At 39.3% G+C, this 16701-nt stretch overlaps 2 protein-coding genes across 2 annotated transcripts; one reads left to right on the top strand and one right to left on the bottom strand.

Moving 5' to 3' along the window:
- Positions 1 to 6530: 6530 nt before the first annotated feature.
- On the bottom strand, positions 6531 to 9678 carry LOC141381528 (uncharacterized). Its single transcript, XM_087247647.2, has 2 exons — positions 9018 to 9678; positions 6531 to 7869 (listed from the first exon to the last, which is right to left on the bottom strand). Exons 1-2 carry the CDS (start codon positions 9507 to 9509, stop codon positions 7816 to 7818), a joined length of 546 nt encoding a protein of 181 aa, XP_087103773.2. The 5' UTR covers positions 9510 to 9678; the 3' UTR covers positions 6531 to 7815.
- Positions 9679 to 11059: 1381 nt separating this feature from the next.
- Positions 11060 to 14614, top strand: LOC137490949 (uncharacterized). The gene is made up of 8 exons (XM_088650731.1): positions 11060 to 12394; positions 12497 to 12740; positions 12848 to 13121; positions 13226 to 13403; positions 13525 to 13601; positions 13702 to 13882; positions 13993 to 14226; positions 14351 to 14614. The coding sequence occupies exons 4-8, from the start codon at positions 13238 to 13240 to the stop codon at positions 14524 to 14526; spliced, it is 834 nt and encodes a 277-aa protein (XP_088506857.1). The 5' UTR covers positions 11060 to 12394; positions 12497 to 12740; positions 12848 to 13121; positions 13226 to 13237; the 3' UTR covers positions 14527 to 14614.
- Positions 14615 to 16701: the final 2087 nt, after the last annotated feature.

The raw sequence follows: 16701 nt of genomic DNA, 5'->3' as shown, positions 1-16701 counted from the left end.
TCTCCAAGCTATAGCAGTTGATGCTTTTCGAGACTGGATTTGCCATGCAAGGTAACTAGTCAGAAATCCTCATTTAACAATTGAGTCAGAATATACCTTAAAAAGCTGAAGCATTGAAGCAGGGCTTTTGCTTCATTTGGACTCTGGACTTCTGCAAGGGTTCATCCAGGATTTGAACCCGGGAGCTCTCGCACCTTAAGTGAGAATCATATCCCTAGACCAACAAGCCACTGCAAGATAGCCACCGTACATGGCAAAACTATCTGCTGACAAACTAGCATTCTCAGAAAAAGGCCTCTGTATAAGCCACACGCCTTTACAAAACAGCGGACAACTGTAAGGGCTCAACCAAAATTTGAACCTGGGATTTCTCACGGCATGATTGAGAACCATACTCCTAGACCAGCAAGCCACTATGCAAGGAATGATTTATGTGGTGACACTATCTGGGATCCGTTCTTCGTACCTCGCTTAAATGATTTAAGATGATTTGGCAGATCCTGGATCTTTTCATCTCGATAACTGATCTCTCGCTAATTTGGTTCTTCAAACAAGTTCGCGAATCAGATTAGAATGTCTGGATGAACTGATCTGAGATCGCTGCATGTGTTGTGAAGGACAGATCTATCGATCCTCGAAATCATGATCAGCAATGCCATGATTGGCTGACGGCACATCAGCGTAATGACATCATCTGATTAATATTCAATAGTCCATGTGAGCAAAATTACATCAAATTAGCAGTAAACGGTTTGTTAAATTTGAAACGCAATAACCTTCCACATTTGTTGTGAGCTGCAGGCTTTACACTTTCATGTGTCAAGACAAGATTATTCATCATGTATTTTAATGCATATCAGTGTATTTAGTTCTACATTTAGAGAAGATTTTCTTTATTATAGTAGCCGGTTTTTTAATCAGTGTAAAGAAAAACTGGTTGTTTACAAAAGCATTTTAATATTGATAAGGCATCTGCAACTTTTGTGAAGCATCAAATCACTGGCATATTAACTGTCAAAACATGTGTATGACTGCATAAATGTATTATTGCTTTTAAAAAAGTCACATATTGTGCATTTCTATTATACACAATTTGTACTAAAGTTATTTAAAAAGTTCATGTCAATACATTTTCTCTTTGCACCACCAGGTGGCAGTCTTTGTACTTTTATTTCGAGGGTGTAGATTGCATAAGTTTTATTAATATGTATAACTTCATTTATTGTATTAGTAACTATAAACTATATATATATATATATATATATATATATATATATATATATATATATATATATATATATATATATATATATGCATAGTTAAAAATATTTACCATTTTCCCAAGTATATATAACTACTACTGTAAGAAAATATTAGAATTTGGTACTTACTTTCTGTATTATCTTTGCTTGAACTGAGCCGATCTAATCCTATTTATATGAATTTAACCTGCTTCCGATCAGGTTTGACCTAGCAGAACTGTTGCTATGACAACAACTCTCAGATCAACTTTGAAGAACGAAACGATCCTGGATCGTGTTAAATCGTCAATATCTAAATACAGCTAACTGAGTAATCCACATACGAAGAACGGACCCCTGCTGACAAACTGGAATTCTTCGAAAGACGTTTTTATGAAAGACATAATGCCCTGTAAAACGCAGGACACCTGCAAGGGCTTGTCTGGGATTTAAAACCCCGGACCTCTCGCACACAAAACGAGAATCATACCCGGGGGTGTCCAAACTCAGTCCTGGAGGGCCGGTGTCCTGCATAGTTTAGCTCCAACTTCCTTCAACACACTTCAACTCCATGGAGCTTTCTAGTATATTTAGAAGAGCTTGATTAGCTGGTTTAGGTGTGTTTAATTTTTTTTTTTTTGTACAATATATTTATTACTTTTTTCAATTTGCATATCACAACAGATTACACAATTACAGAACAATAATCATGAAGGCACAGCAAACTTTTTACCCCCCATTCTCCCTCCCAACAACCCATTCCCTTAAAAATAAATAAATAAATAATAATAAGTAAATAAGTAAAATAAAAATAAATAAACAATTTAAAAATATATAGTAAGAAGGGGGAAGAGAAAAAAAAGAAGAAAAAAAAAAGAGGGGATATGTTTAAATCAGGTAGTCTGTTTAGACCATGATACTTCCCATATTCCTAAGCCTGTTCTATTTGTAGTAGACTGTCCACATTTACATTGTACTTTAGAAAGTTATTAAAAGGTCTCCAGGTATCTTCAAACACATTTTGTTTCTTTTTGATAATATACGTGATCTTTTCCATTGACATATGAGATGCCATTTCTTTAATCCACTTTCCTATTCTAGGTTCATTTATATTTTTCCAATTAAGAGCAATAATACGTTTAGCTTGTAAAATACACGTTTATGAATCTGACCTCTTTGCTTTGTAAAAGAGGGCTGACAGGAAATATACCCAGGATAAAAATCTTAGGACCCAACGGTAATTTCTTTAATAAAATTTGGTCAATTATTTCAATAAGATCTTGCCAAAAGGGTTTCACTTTCACACATTCCCAAATACAGTGATAAAGTGTTCCTCTTACCTCATTGCACTTTATACAGGTATCTGGAATATTATCATTAAACTTGTGCAATATAGCAGGAGTTATGTATGTTCGCATTAACCATTTGTACTGTACGAGTTTCAGGCTACTATTGATTGTCTGTATCTGAGCTCTCCTACATGCCTCGTTCCAGTCTTCTAGAGATATTTCATCTTCCATATCTTCTTTCCATAACTTCAGTTTTGATTCTGAGGATTCGTTAGAGCCAGACACAAACAATCTGTACAAAGAGGAAATTGAACCTCTATCATAACAGTGTCCTAGGATTGCTGCCTCTAATGAGGAAATGTTAGGAATATCTAGTGAATGATTTTGAGGTGAGGATATAAAGCTTCTAAGTTGAAGATATTTAAAAAAATGCGTCTTTGGAATATCATATTTTTTTGAAATTACTGAAAAGGACATAAATATTTCATCCTTACTGTACATATCTTGTACTTTCCTTAACCCTTTTTCAGCCCATATCCTAAATCCTGCATCACTTTTTCCTGGTTTAAACTTAACATTACCCCAAATAGGACTAAAACGTGACCAGGAAGGATTTATATTCAAATGTTTACAAGAATCAAACCAAACATTAATCATGTTCAATACAATGGGGTTGTCTGTGTTTTTTCTTAGATATTTGAGGTCTGCCGAATATAGGTATAAGTGCAGTGGTATTTGTGGTGTGATAGAGCGGGATTCCAAATCCATCCAAGAAGGAGGACTTTCAGAAGAAAAATAATACATGATTGTACGCAGCTGAGCAGCCCAATAATACCACTGTAAGTTTGGACATTTAAGTCCTCCTCGATCGAATGGTAAATATAATAAAGTTAGACGTAGTCTGGGACGTTTATTTTGCCAAATAAAGTTGGTAAACAGTTTCTTAATTCTAGTAAACAACGATGAGGGAGGGGGTAAGGGGATGTTTTGGAACAAATAAAGAAATTTAGGGAGTATATTCATTTTTAGGATATTTATCCTGCCAATCATTGAGATAGGTAAAGATGTCCAACAATCTACTGATGACATAGTAGCATCCAAAATTGGGTCATAATTAATTTGAGCAATCTTATTTATTTCATCCATGATTTTAATACCCAGATATGTAAAATTATCCGTTGAATTAAAAATAGAAGCATAACCTTGGCTATTTTTTCTCTCTGATTCATTAAGTAACATTATAGATGATTTGGAGTGATTAACTTTATATCCAGATATTTTTCCAAAAGTTTCAATAAGATCCAGGAGTGCAGGAATAGAGCTACTTAGATTTTTTAGGAACAAAATAATATCGTCTGCAAATAATGCTAATTTATGTTCCAAGTGGTTCTCTCGAATTTTATATATGGCATTATGCGTTCTCACTGCTATGGCGAATGGTTCTATTGCAAGCATAAATAATAAAGGTGATAGAGGACTTCCCTGTGGGCAACTCCTAGATATTTTAAAGGGTTTAGAAACAATGTTATTTGTCAAAACTTCTGCTGTGAGCTCCGTACAAAGTAGCCTAACCCATTTACAAAATGTATCACCAAAGCCAAAGCGAGCAAGCACGTCAAATAAATAATGCCATTCGACACGGTCAAAAGCCTTTTCTGCATCCAGAGAAAGTAGTGCTGTGTCTTTCGCTCCTCTCTGGCTATGTAAAATATTGAGCACTCGTCTGACATTATGGAAGCCCTGTCTCCCTTGAATAAAGCCATTTTGGTCTTCTCCCACCACCTGAGGGAGTAAGCTCTCCAATCTTCTTGCAAGAACTTTGCTAAGTATTTTTGTATCTGAGTTTAAAAGGCTGATTGGACGCATATTTTCGCATTTTATATTTGGTTTTCCTGGTTTTGGAAGTAAAGTTATTAGGGCACTTCTCATGGATGTAGGAAGAAGACCATTCCTAAAGGACTCCTGAAACATCTCCAAAAGAGGTGAAATTAATTTAGACTGAAATTTTTTATAAATATCTATAGGTGTGTTTAATTGGTGTTGAAACTAAAATATGCCGGACACCGGCCCTCGAGGACCGAGTTTGGACACCCCTGCCCTAGACCAACGAGCCACTAAAGTGTTCACATTTTACATGGCGTCAGAAGTATCATATAGTCAGAAATTTTTCTCTAACAAATCAAGGGCACCCTAAGCGAGAATCATACCCCTAGACCACCGAGCCACTGCAAAACAGCAACTTTACATGGCGACACTATCTGCCGACAAACTGGCATTCTCAGAAAAAGGCATCTGTGTAAGCCACAACGCCCTTACAAAACAGCAGACAACTGTAGGGGCTCAACCGAAATTTGAACCTGGGATTTGTCATGGCATGAACGAGAATCATACTCCAAGACCAGCAAGCCACTTTGCAAGAAATTTTTTATGTGGTGACACTATCTGCTGACAAACTGGAAATCTTTGAAACACCTTTTTATAAAAGCCATAATTTTGAACCCAGGACCTCTCGCACCAAAAGCGTGAATCATACCCCTAGAAAAACAAGCCACTAAAATCTGAAGTTTTCACATGGCATCAGAAGCAGCAGATAGTCAGAAATCAAGTGCAGAGAATTTGTAAGATGGAGGAAGAGAGTCTGAAACAATGGTGGATAGTCTATTGGGTGAGAGAGAGCGTAGGTTTCTGCGAAAGGCAACTTGTTTTGGAGTGTATGGTGGCTCAGGAGTCCTGTGGATGTTGAGAGACAAAAGGAAATATTCCGATGTGTGTAGTGGAGTTACTAGTGTTTGATCAGTGAAGCAATGTCGCGTGTAAATAAGATCAGTAGCAGAAGTAGGTGCTTTTTTGAGGTCAAAAGAGGCAAGCAGAGTCTGGAAGTCAGTAGCTTGAGGTTTTTCAATGTGGATGTTGAAGTCACCTAGCACCAACAAGGGAGTGTCATAAACAGAAAAAGATGAGAGAAGAACATCCAGTTCATCTAAGAAGTGACCTAATGTACCTGGTGGGCGGTAGATGACAACCACATTTATGTAGAAGGAGTGGATAATGGTGGCTGCATGGAATTCAAAGGAGCTGATCTTTGCCAGTGACTATCTCTGAGTAAATTTCCATTCTTTGGAAATCAGTAGTCCAGTTTCACCCCCTCTCCCTGTCTGACGAGGAGTGTGGGAGAAAGACAATACAACAACAGAAACTGAGGCGAGGGGTGCAAAACCGACCGTGATCCACACACAAGCTCTTACAGTAACCAAGGAAACAGTGAGTAATCTTTCTAGCACTACACACAAACAACTGAAAACAAGTCTAAATGTACTTACACGCTGCTGGTCTCGTTGCTAAAGTGCTTCTCCTTATATGGTTGAACAAGCCATCCTACTTCCATTACTTACTTACATTGTCTATCCATCCATCTATTTATTCATTTTGTTTAGTAAATGTGTTATTTTTGAGGCTGACCTCAAAAAAATATAATAATTTTACTGCCAAAATTTTAGTTGCAGGCTAAGACTGTCTCTGCCATTGGCAGATAACGTTGTTTTTTTGGCTTCATAGGACATGGACCTTCAGCATGCAGTGGGACGGTTTGCTGCTGAGTGTGACATGGCAGGGAAAGAAACAGCACCTCTGAGTCAGAAACCATGGTGCTTGACTGGTAAAAAGGTGGCCATCTCCAGTTTGGAGAGTCTTTACCCCAAATGGAGTACAAGTATCTGCGTTTTTTTTTTTTTTTTGTTTTTTTTTCATGAAAAATGTATTGTGAGATTAAAAAATGGATCAGTGCAGCGGCAGCAGTATTGCATTTGATGTGATTGTCTGTTGTGGTGAAGTAGCTGAGATGAAAGGCAATGTTCTAAATTTACCACTCAATCTAGGTTCCTACTCACATCTATGGTCATGACTGAAAGGACAAGATCTCGGTAACAACCGGACACATTTTGCAAAATGTTGTGACCTGCTTGTTTGAGTTGCACCATAAAAGTGAGATGAAACAACAAAATAGCCTGAATGCAAATGATTTATTATAAAATGTAACTCAGAACAATCAATCAAAGCAACCAACAAATGTCTAGGCATAATAATGAAGATAAAGAACTTAGGATATAATCACAACAACACTTTAACTACATAATATAAGTAATGCAAAACAAAACCATAAAGTTAAAGAGTCAATGAGATGGCAGGTCTTGACATGTGGACTCCTGAGTAGCCACAGCGTCCAGGGGTAGCTAGTACAACAACTTTTATATACCCATTGATGAGTAATGCAGGCATCCAATCAGGATTTACCACATATTCCAATCTGGAGTCTTGGGATCATCACAGTGTATTAATATTGTAAAACTAAATACTTGTCGCTCTGCCAAAATCATCAAATATTCATCAAGTTTGTATTCTACTCAAAACAGTAAATGTAGTAAACTAGAAAGAATTTTGAATCTAAAAGTAAAGAAACTTTACTAATAAATAGATGATTTGTTTCTCATTTAGGGAGTCAGACAAAGAACATCATCGAAAACAACACTAGCTACATGAATACACTGAAGAGTAGAGTACAGATATATCCGCACCTGTACAATCGCTTGCAAAAAGATTTTAAGCAGCAGAGATGCTGTTTGCCAGATGTTTATAAAAACTGTTCTTCTCTCAGTTGCCATCATTGTGTTTACAGTAAACGCAAGGAGCGCAACACATTTCTACAAAATTTTCACAGAGGCACAACAAACACACAGACGCAGGGGAGAAAGACAGTGACTGTTTACATGGACATCAGTAACTGACTGTTTAATGACAGTGGAATTTTTGATATCGCACATTGTATAAGCGAAAAAAAAACTGCATTTCTCGGTAACTGAGATGCACTCAGTATGTCAGAAAGCCATGTGCGTGTGTAGACTATCCTTTTAAAATAACGCGTTTACATGTTTACACTCAGAGAGCAGCATTTACAGCAGATCCTTCAGTCCATAATATTGTAGTGATATTAAAGTACTGACTTTAAACAATTCCTCTTCTCCCACTTGTTTTGGCAACCCAACTAGTCGTCTCTCTGCCGTCTGAACACTGTTTCAGGTAAAACAGTCTTTAAAGCTATCATACATATTAATGAAGTTGCCCCAAATACACAATAGAGCGCACTGATTGGTTTGAAAAAAGTCTTTCTCATGAATGAATGCAGTACACTCAGAGACAACATGAAATACTCCCAGGTACAGACAGACAGTCTACATGCTGGAATACACGCAAGGAAGTGTATGGGTAGAAAAGTCCAGTATGACTGCGGCTTAAGTGCATGTGAATGGTTTCTTTCCAGTGTGGATCCTCATGTGTTGATTAAGGCCCCGTTTACACTAGTACGTTTTAGTTTTAAAACGGCGTTTTAGAATGAAAACGATCCGCGTCCACACTCACGTTTTACCCAGCGTTTCTGAACTGCTCTCCGTCCACACCAAAACGCTGAAAACGCACATCACGTGACCACACAGACGCTCTCGGGCAAGCGCTGCAGCCCATGTACCCAGATGAGAGCTCTGCTAGTCGGACTTCTCATCAAGCATCTCCCGCTGGATCTAATCTCACTATATTTATTAAACGGGATATTTCATTCATCTTGTTGTCTTTATCTAACGACATATTCCCTGACTTTGGGCATTGGAATCTATTACTTGTTCTCAGGTAACGTGTTTTGGCTGAGCGCAAAGATAAGTTAATGATTAATGTAACCACGTACATTCTGTATATTGACTTATCGCTTGCCTTTATTTCCTACAATGTATAAACTTATTGTATGTTATACTTTTAAAATGGCCATTATCGATTCTTAAAACTGATACTCAGCAAAAGAGAGGGGATGTTTCGTATTTTCACTGAAATTGAAAGGAGACAGTTGTTATCGGCTCCGTTTTGTTATAAATATCCAGACAGTGAAGATGACGCTCATCTTATACAGCACGACGCCTCAACATTTCTGCTGTCTAAGTTGCTAATATTAAAATGAAAATAGGCAGTTCCTTAAATCATGTTTACATTTTATTGTTGAGAAAGTGATACAACGAAGGGTGATGTGAATGAAGTTATAAAGTACACTGTTCCCTTTGAAGATTTACCCGTGTCCTCGGTATAGTCTGCTTTTCCATATCAAACTGAGAAGAAGAGACTGCAGCCTTGATCAAACTTGCGAAGTCTGAACTTACACGGAGAAGATTCAGGACTGAACTGTGTGTTAGGCTACTTAATATTCAGGAAAAGCCCCAATCAGAGAGGCGAACGTCTGCAGCCCCGCCTCCGTTTTCAGATGTCTCCGTTTTCCATCATCCACACTGAGACGGAGCAGCAGCGTTTCAAAATGAAAACGGCCTCTCCAGCGTTTTCGAAACGCTCCGTTTTCGGCGCTCGAGAACTCCGGCGTAGTGTGGACGGTTGGCGTAACCGTAGCAAAACTTATGCGTTTTCAAACTAAAACGCATTAGTGTAAACGGGGCCTAAGGTATGATGAGCGGCTGAAACTCTTCCCACACTGAGTGCATGTGAATGGTTTCTCTCCAGTGTGGATCCTCATGTGGTGATTAAGATGTGATGATTGGCTGAAACTCTTCCCACACTGAGTGCATGTGAATGGTTTTTCTCCAGTGTGGATCCTCATGTGTTGATTAAGGGATGATGAGCAGCTGAAACTCTTCCCACACTGAGTGCATGTGAATGGTTTCTCTCCAGTGTGGACCCTCATGTGGTAATTAAAGTGTGATGAGCTGCTGAAACTCTTCCAACACTGAGTGCATGTGAATGGTTTCTCTCCAGAGTGGATCCTCATGTGTAGATTACGGGACCACGATAAGCTGAAACTCTTCCCACACTGGGTGCATGTGAATGGTTTCTCTCCAGAGTGGATCCTCATGTGTAGATTACAGGACCACGATAAACTGAAACTCTTTCCACACTGAGTGCATGTGAATGGTTTCTCTCCATTGTGGATCCTCATGTGAATCTTAAGAATGTCTTTTCTTCCAAAACTCTTTCCACACTGAGTGCAGGTGAAACGATTCTTGTCTCTCCTTTTTAAAATACCATCAGTCTGTAAAAAAGTTTTTTCCTCAATTTTGACATGATGTTCCTCCTGTTTACTCCCCTCGTTCTCTTCAATTATTTCTAAAATAGTAAAAAAAATAAAACATTAGTTTTCATTAAGTCTTAAAGGGCACCAAGGTTACCCCTTTTTTCAGATTTAATATAAGTCTTTTGCGTCTCTAGAATTTGTATATGAAGTTTCAAATCAATATAACCATCAGATTTTTCATTATACCCTTTACAAGATGCTGTTTTATACTGATTTCCAGCAGGGGGTGGTTTTGTCGTACTGTGCCTTTAAGCCAAGTTCTGCCCGCCCACTGTTTCTACATGCCTCCTCCCTCAGCTGCGTCAGACAACAGACAGACTTAAAGGAAGAAGGTCTCGCGTAGCGTTTGTGAGAAACTACAGTAAGAACTAACCTTTACTAATCAGTATTGTGAAGTTGCCTTGATAAGTCACACACAATATCGTTACAAAGTTAACGCGCGCGCACACACGCGCACACACACACACACACACACACAGATACACACGCAGGCAGGCAGGCAGACAGACAGAGCGCACTTAGCTTAGTTAAGGCTAACCTCAAGTACTGTGTGGATATCTGTTATGCTAATGTACAAAGTAAACCTGATTTAACTTCCACAAACCGGGATTGAAGCGTCTTCTTTTATAATTGTTCTGACACGCGGCTGTGCTGATGAAGTAAAGCTGAAGTAAAACGCTGTAATTAATTACACACATATTCTGTTTTAAAACACTTTAAACATGTGAAACTTACTCTTAATCACATTTGATGATGATTGCTGATCCTAGCGAACAGAACAGACCTTTTATTCCCGGTTGCTTTGCGTATGTCTGCCTGGTCTTGTTGACATATACACGCGACTACCGGAACATGTTAATGTGCGCAGCTGTCAATCAATTCGGTGGGCGGGGGGAATCGCACACCTACGTAATGGTGCGATCGATTTGAAAACAGCTCCAATTGGCCGACCCTTTTTTTGTAGTTAAATTGAAAAAAAAGGACTGGGTGTGTTCATATCACCACAGTATGACGGTCTATACACTATACCAACACACAGATCTGTCCAAACAGCTTGAAAAGTAGATTTTTTACCATAGGTGCCCTTTAAGTCATCCTTATTTATCTAGTGCTTTTACAATGTAAATTGTGTCAAAGCCACTTAACATAGAAGTTAAAGGGCACCTATTGTAAAAAATCTTCTTTTCAAGCTGTTTGGACAGATCTGTGTGTTGGTATAGTGTATAGACCATCATACTGGGGTGATATGAACACACCCAGTCCTTTTTTTTCAATTTAACTACAAAAAAAAGGGTCGGCCAATTGGAGCTGTTTTCAAATCGATCGCACCATTACGTAGGTGTGCGATTCCCCCCGCCCACCGAATTGATTGACAGCTGCGCGTATTAACATATCCTGCGTTTGCCGTTTCCGCCATTATCAGCGTGAACGTCGAAGCGATGCCACCGAGAGAACACCCTTGTGCTATTTTAGGATGTAAGGCTCAGCACAAGAGCCTTCACCGTCTTCCTGCAAATGAGCAACAGAGGCTTAAGTGGCTGAGTTTTATCTTTGAAGACAAGGTGCCTGAAAATGTACCAAAACTGTTGTATGTTTGCGCTAACCACTTTAGCGTAGACTGCCTCGAGAACGTGGGACAATACAACTCCGGATTCGCGAGTAAATTGTTTTTGAAAACTGGATCAGTTCCTACAATACGTGATCCTGTCTCACTTCAAGTAAGTATTACATTTTATGTACTTCTAGCCTTAGCATTCTAATTATGTTAAGCCGATGAATAGCATCTGCGGCTAAAGTAGCTTCGGATGTTTGTTTGCACGTGTTTACCTCTTATTGTGCTTTTCAAAAACAGTCTGAATACTCGAAGCTGCATATGGTAACGTTAGTGTGTACATGAAGGGGGTTTAGCCATTAGGAACAGAAACCGTAGAAAAATAGCAACATTGTAAAAAGCAGTACCACTGGCTTCAGCTAAAGTTTGTTGTTGTTAAATGTTTGTTGTACTGTAATCGTAAGCCGAAATGAATAGCATCTAAAAGTTAAAAGCCGCTAAAGTTGCTTCGGATGTTTGTTTGCACGTGTTCACTGCTATTATGCTTTTCTAAAACAATCTAAATAATCGAAGCTATAAGTGGTAGTAGTGTGTACAAGAAGGGCTTTTAGCCATTAGAAACAGAAACCATAGAAAAATATAAACATTGTAATAAAGCAGTAACCAGTACTGGCTACAGCTAAAGTTTGTTGTTTATGTGGGATGTTTGTTGTAATGTGTATACTGTAATGTTAAGCAGAAATGAATAGCATCTGCGGCTAAAGCTACTTCGGATGTTTGCGCGTTTACAGCTATTGTGCTTTTCTAAAACAGTCTAAATACTCGAAGCTTTAATTGTTAATGTGTCCATAAAGGGGTTTTAGCCATCAGAAACAGAAACGGTAGAAAAAATTAAACATTGTAATAAAGCATTACCACTGACTAAGTTACAGCTAAAGTTTGTTTTGTATGTGGGATGTTTGTTGAAATTTTTTCACTGTACTTGCACGTGGTCTGCAGTTGTTTACAATAAGATCGGTATGTTTTAATCAAATAAAGGTCATTTAAAAAAAATTATGTTTTCTTACAAAGGCCACGACGTCGACAAAGAGCAACAAGGTGGATGTTTGTTGCCAGACAGAACCATTTCACACATCTTTACACAGTGTTGGTACCCAGTTGTCTTTTAGGACGCTTCAGGCTAAACGCAGGAGTACAAGTAAGTTAAAATTTCTCAGTTTATTTTAAGTTGCTGCATTAGAAACGTGTTTTATTATCTTCATAAACGTGCAATGAGATTAATCATAAAATTACACTATAGGTGTCCAGACAACAGTATCCAGTTTTGAACTGACTGTACCATCAGCATCCTCTACTGCGTTTATGACTTCGACACCCCTCAAACCTTCACTAAAAAGACCTCGTCTGGAGCTGGAGGAGGAGAAGGAGGAAGAAGAAGAAGCCGAAGAGACTTTGACAGAGTCAAAAATTATAGCCCAAGACTCGGATGTGAGATTTGACCCTGCAGAGGAATGCACATCTGCAACTGAACCAACAGACTTGTCGTGAGTTTATGCATTATGTAAATTATTTGAAAGATTGTGTATTGTCATGATAACATTCATCATCATTTTTTTTTTTATTATGTACATGTGTATATTTATTTTTACAGAATCCAAGAATGCCCAGTTCATAACATTGCCAAGTTCATTGTCTATGAAACATGCCTCATGGAGCTCTTCAGTGACTGCCCAGTGTGTCAAAGGAGATGTGATGTAAAGTCACAAAGGCTTGGGACATTTCTGAGCGTACAGCAAGTCTGCCCACACTGCGAGTTTGTAAGAAAATGGAACAGTCAGCCAATTATTGGTAGTACTCCAGCTAGCAACCTGCATCTTTCTGCTGCAGTCTACTTGAGTGGTGCATAATTTTTTGTAGTTGAAAAGGTAATTATCTATCAAAATTTATCACATTTCTTTTAGAAACATAATATAAATTTTGTCACAGGGTGCATGCACATTGTACTAAAAATTCTCCTCTCTGTTGTCAGGTATTTGCTGCCATGAAACTACACATTTTTAAATATGATTCATTTAGTTGTCATGCAAGACTTTGCATTGAACCTGCTATTGTCCACAAGTGGAGAAATTGGCAGAGTGAAATGCTAGAACAGCTCAGTCGAAGAGAGAATGTGATTGTTGGAGGAGATAAGAGGGCTGACTCCCCAGGTATTTAGTCAAAAGATTTCATTTCTAATTCAATACAGTCTAATAAAAAAAAAAATATGAAATACATTACAATTATTCCAAAAATGTGTTTGAAATAATTATGTACGGTTTGTGTTTGAAGGTCACTCGGCCAAGTATGGGAGTTATACAATGATGGACCTTGCAACTAACACAGTGGTCGACCTAAAGTTAGTCCAGGTAATACAGAAAAGTGTTATGTGAACTAGCATAATTTTTTGGATGGAAAATGTGTGATTTTTTTTATATATATATTTTTTCCTTATTTAAAATTTTATAGAGTAATGAGGTGGGCGGCAGTTACCATATGGAAAAAGAAGGCCTAAAGAGAAGCCTAGACCTGTTGGATGCCCGCGGTGTTCGTCTGGAATGCATCATCACAGACCGACATCCTCAAATACAGAAATATCTCAGGGATCGAAATGTCACTCAGTTTTACGATGTGTGGCATATCGAGAAAGGTATGTAATGTAGCAGTTATTAATTTACTTAAGATTAAATTGCTATTTACAGTTCTTACATGTTTATTATTATTTTTGTGTTGATGTCTTTTTTTTTCTTTAATTTCCAGGAATTTCCAAAAAACTGGACCAGATATACCAGATAAAGGGGTGTGAGAAGTTGCGTAAATGGTTACGTAGCATCAAAAACCACATCTACTGGACTGCTGCATCATCCACAACAGGTCCTGAAAGAGTGGCAAAGTGGACCTCTATCTTAAACCATGTACATGAAGACCCCAATTTTCCGGCTTATCTGCATCCGCAACGGATAAGCAGAGACAAGAACAAATGGCTGTCGGCTGGTAAGTTGTATACAGACAAATAAAATATTCTTTGCGATTAAAACTAATTCAAAATAGAGCTTGTTTCATTGTTCAGATTTGTTTTTGATTTCGACTCTAATACCTTAAATTTTTGCTTGTTTAGCAACGATGCCATTCTACAAGCTGGAGAAAGTTCTCGCTAACAAGAGAATATTGAAGGATGTGGCCAAGCTAAGTCCTCACCACCAGACGTCAACTGTTGAAGCTTTCCACAGCGTCCTACTGCGGTTTGCACCCAAAAATGTGGTATTCCCATTTCTGGGGATGCTATGCAGGTAAAGCCAATGATCAGAAATTAATATTTACAATACCATACAGTCTTGTCATGGTACGTCATTTACATTTTTCTTTTTGTTAGGTTGTACTTGGCTGCTGTTGTAAATGAGGGCGATGCCAACCCTCTTGTGCACCACCAGAGGGAACCATCGCCAGAATTCTGATTCGACTCACGGACTCAAAATCCCATAAGCCCTGCTACCTGGCACTGATTACGGTCCAGGTGCAACTCATCAGCTCTCGTGTATATATACCACACTCACGCTCCGGTTCGTTGCGAAGTCTTGATTTGCCTGGCTGTCATTTCTGAGCGTTCTATACTCCCTGCTTCGGACTGATCTGTGTTTCTGACCCTGTGCTTGTTCTACGATTACGAAAGACATCTGCCTGCCCCTGATCTCCAGCCTGTTATTCCGACCAGTAAGATATCTGCCTGCCTTTGAACTTTTGCCTGTCCCACGTTCTGTCTCCTGGATTGCCCCTTTGTGTTTGTTTGTATGTGTGCTCTTAATAAAGCTTGCAAATGGATTCAACGCCTTCTGACTCATCACAACAGAAGACTTCGCCACTACAGAATCCAGCAGCATTAGCACAAGTCTCGACTGAACTTTCCGCTCAAGCCACTCAGTTAGCCACCCATCATCAACAACTCACCCATCTAACTTCTCTCACGGAGGAACTGGTGAGAGCTATGCAGCAACTCCGTCATCCGAATCCTGCAGTTACCCCGCCTGCTACCATGACAGCTTCTCAACCAACGCATGTCTCCAATGCCCCGGCTACCGTAAGTCCCCGATTAGCTTTTCCTGAAAAGTTTGATGGGTCACCTTCTCGCTGCAAAGGCTTCTTATTGCAATGCAAACTATTTGTTAACCAACAACCTGCATTATATCCCACTGATTCTAGTCGGGTGGCTTTTGTATGCAACCTGTTAACGGGGAAAGCGCTGGAATGGGCTACAGCGATATGGAAGGAGGAGGAATGTAACTATTCCACATTTGAAACTTTTCTCAAGCAATTTCGGGAAGTGTTCGAGCACCCAGCAGATGGGAGAAGTCCCGGTGAGCAGTTACTTTCTCTTACACAGGGGCGTAACACAGCTGCAGAATACGCTCTGTCATTTCGCACTCTCGCCGCTCAAACTAACTGGGTTGAGGATACACTGAAGACACTATTCAGACGGGGTCTGAATACCAATCTACAATCTGAATTGGCTTGCCGTGACGAAGGAAAGAAATTGAACGAACTCATTGAACTTACCATCCGTCTTGATCATCTGATTCGCAGCCGTAGAAATCCTCGCACACAGCTCCATGTTTCAAGTGACACGCCCCCTGATGAACCCATGCAACTGGGTTTCACCCGTCTCACCCATGAAGAAAGAATGCATCGATTGCAAAATCATCTATGCCTGTACTGCGGTCAATCAGGGCACAGGAAATCCACCTGCAGCGTACGACCTCAGACACCAGTTCAATCGGTGAGTCCTTCCCATGTTCCTGCACTTTTCAGTGTACTGATTCCTGTGATTATTAAATTTGATAAAAGAATGATTAATACTACGGCTCTTGTCGACTCTGGATCTGCCGGAAACTTTATATCTAAGAAATTTGCTTTATGTCACGAACTATCTCTCAGCTCCTATGATTCCTGTCTTGCAGTGGAAGCACTAGACGGTCGTCCTGTGGGTGAAGGACGCATCCGTATGATTACGAATAAGCTACAGTTACAAGTTGGCGTTCTACACATTGAAGAAATGCAGTTCTACATTATTGATTCAGTTAATCATCCACTGGTGTTGGGACTGCCCTGGTTAAGGCGACATGATCCTCATATCTCCTGGAGGGACGGACAGATATTGCAGTGGAGTGAGTCATGCATGAAACAGTGCATCCAGCCCATTCACAAAATTCCACTACGAACCACCAATGTGTTACCTGAACTCGTTGATGAACTAATCCCCATTGAGTACCATGACTTACATGAAGCTTTTAGCAAACAAAAAGCTACTCAACTTCCCCCACATCGACCAAGTGATTGTGCTATTGAGTTAATTCCAGGTTCAAGTCCTCCAACGGGTCGAATATTCCCTCTGTCACAACCTGAGCACAAGGCAATGTCTGAATATATCGACGAGGAATTGGCCAAGGGTTTCATCCGACCTTCCACATCTCCTGC

The sequence above is a fragment of the Danio rerio genome, chromosome 4, assembly GCF_052040795.2.
Source record: "Danio rerio strain M-AB ecotype USA chromosome 4, GRCz13ab, whole genome shotgun sequence".
Taxonomy (NCBI): Eukaryota; Metazoa; Chordata; class Actinopteri; order Cypriniformes; family Danionidae; genus Danio; species Danio rerio.
The sequence above is the reverse complement of the archived record's forward strand: the minus strand, read 5'-3'. Positions and strand labels throughout refer to the sequence as shown.

What these genes read in the sequence shown, in the direction of transcription:
- LOC141381528 (XM_087247647.2), bottom strand. Translation starts at nt 9,509, where the DNA reads ATGAGGATCCACAATGGAGAGAAACCATTCACATGCACTCAGTGTGGA. An exon ending in GTTTCAGCCGCTCATCATAC is followed by an intron (nt 7,870 to 9,017) that starts CTTAGGCCCCGT and finishes TGTAAACGGGGC; the next exon opens with CTTAATCAACACATGAGGAT.
- LOC137490949 (XM_088650731.1), top strand. Translation starts at nt 13,238, where the DNA reads ATGAAACTACACATTTTTAAATATGATTCATTTAGTTGTCATGCAAGA. An exon ending in TAAGAGGGCTGACTCCCCAG is followed by an intron (nt 13,404 to 13,524) that starts GTATTTAGTCAA and finishes TTGTGTTTGAAG; the next exon opens with GTCACTCGGCCAAGTATGGG. An exon ending in TGTGTGGCATATCGAGAAAG is followed by an intron (nt 13,883 to 13,992) that starts GTATGTAATGTA and finishes TTTAATTTCCAG; the next exon opens with GAATTTCCAAAAAACTGGAC.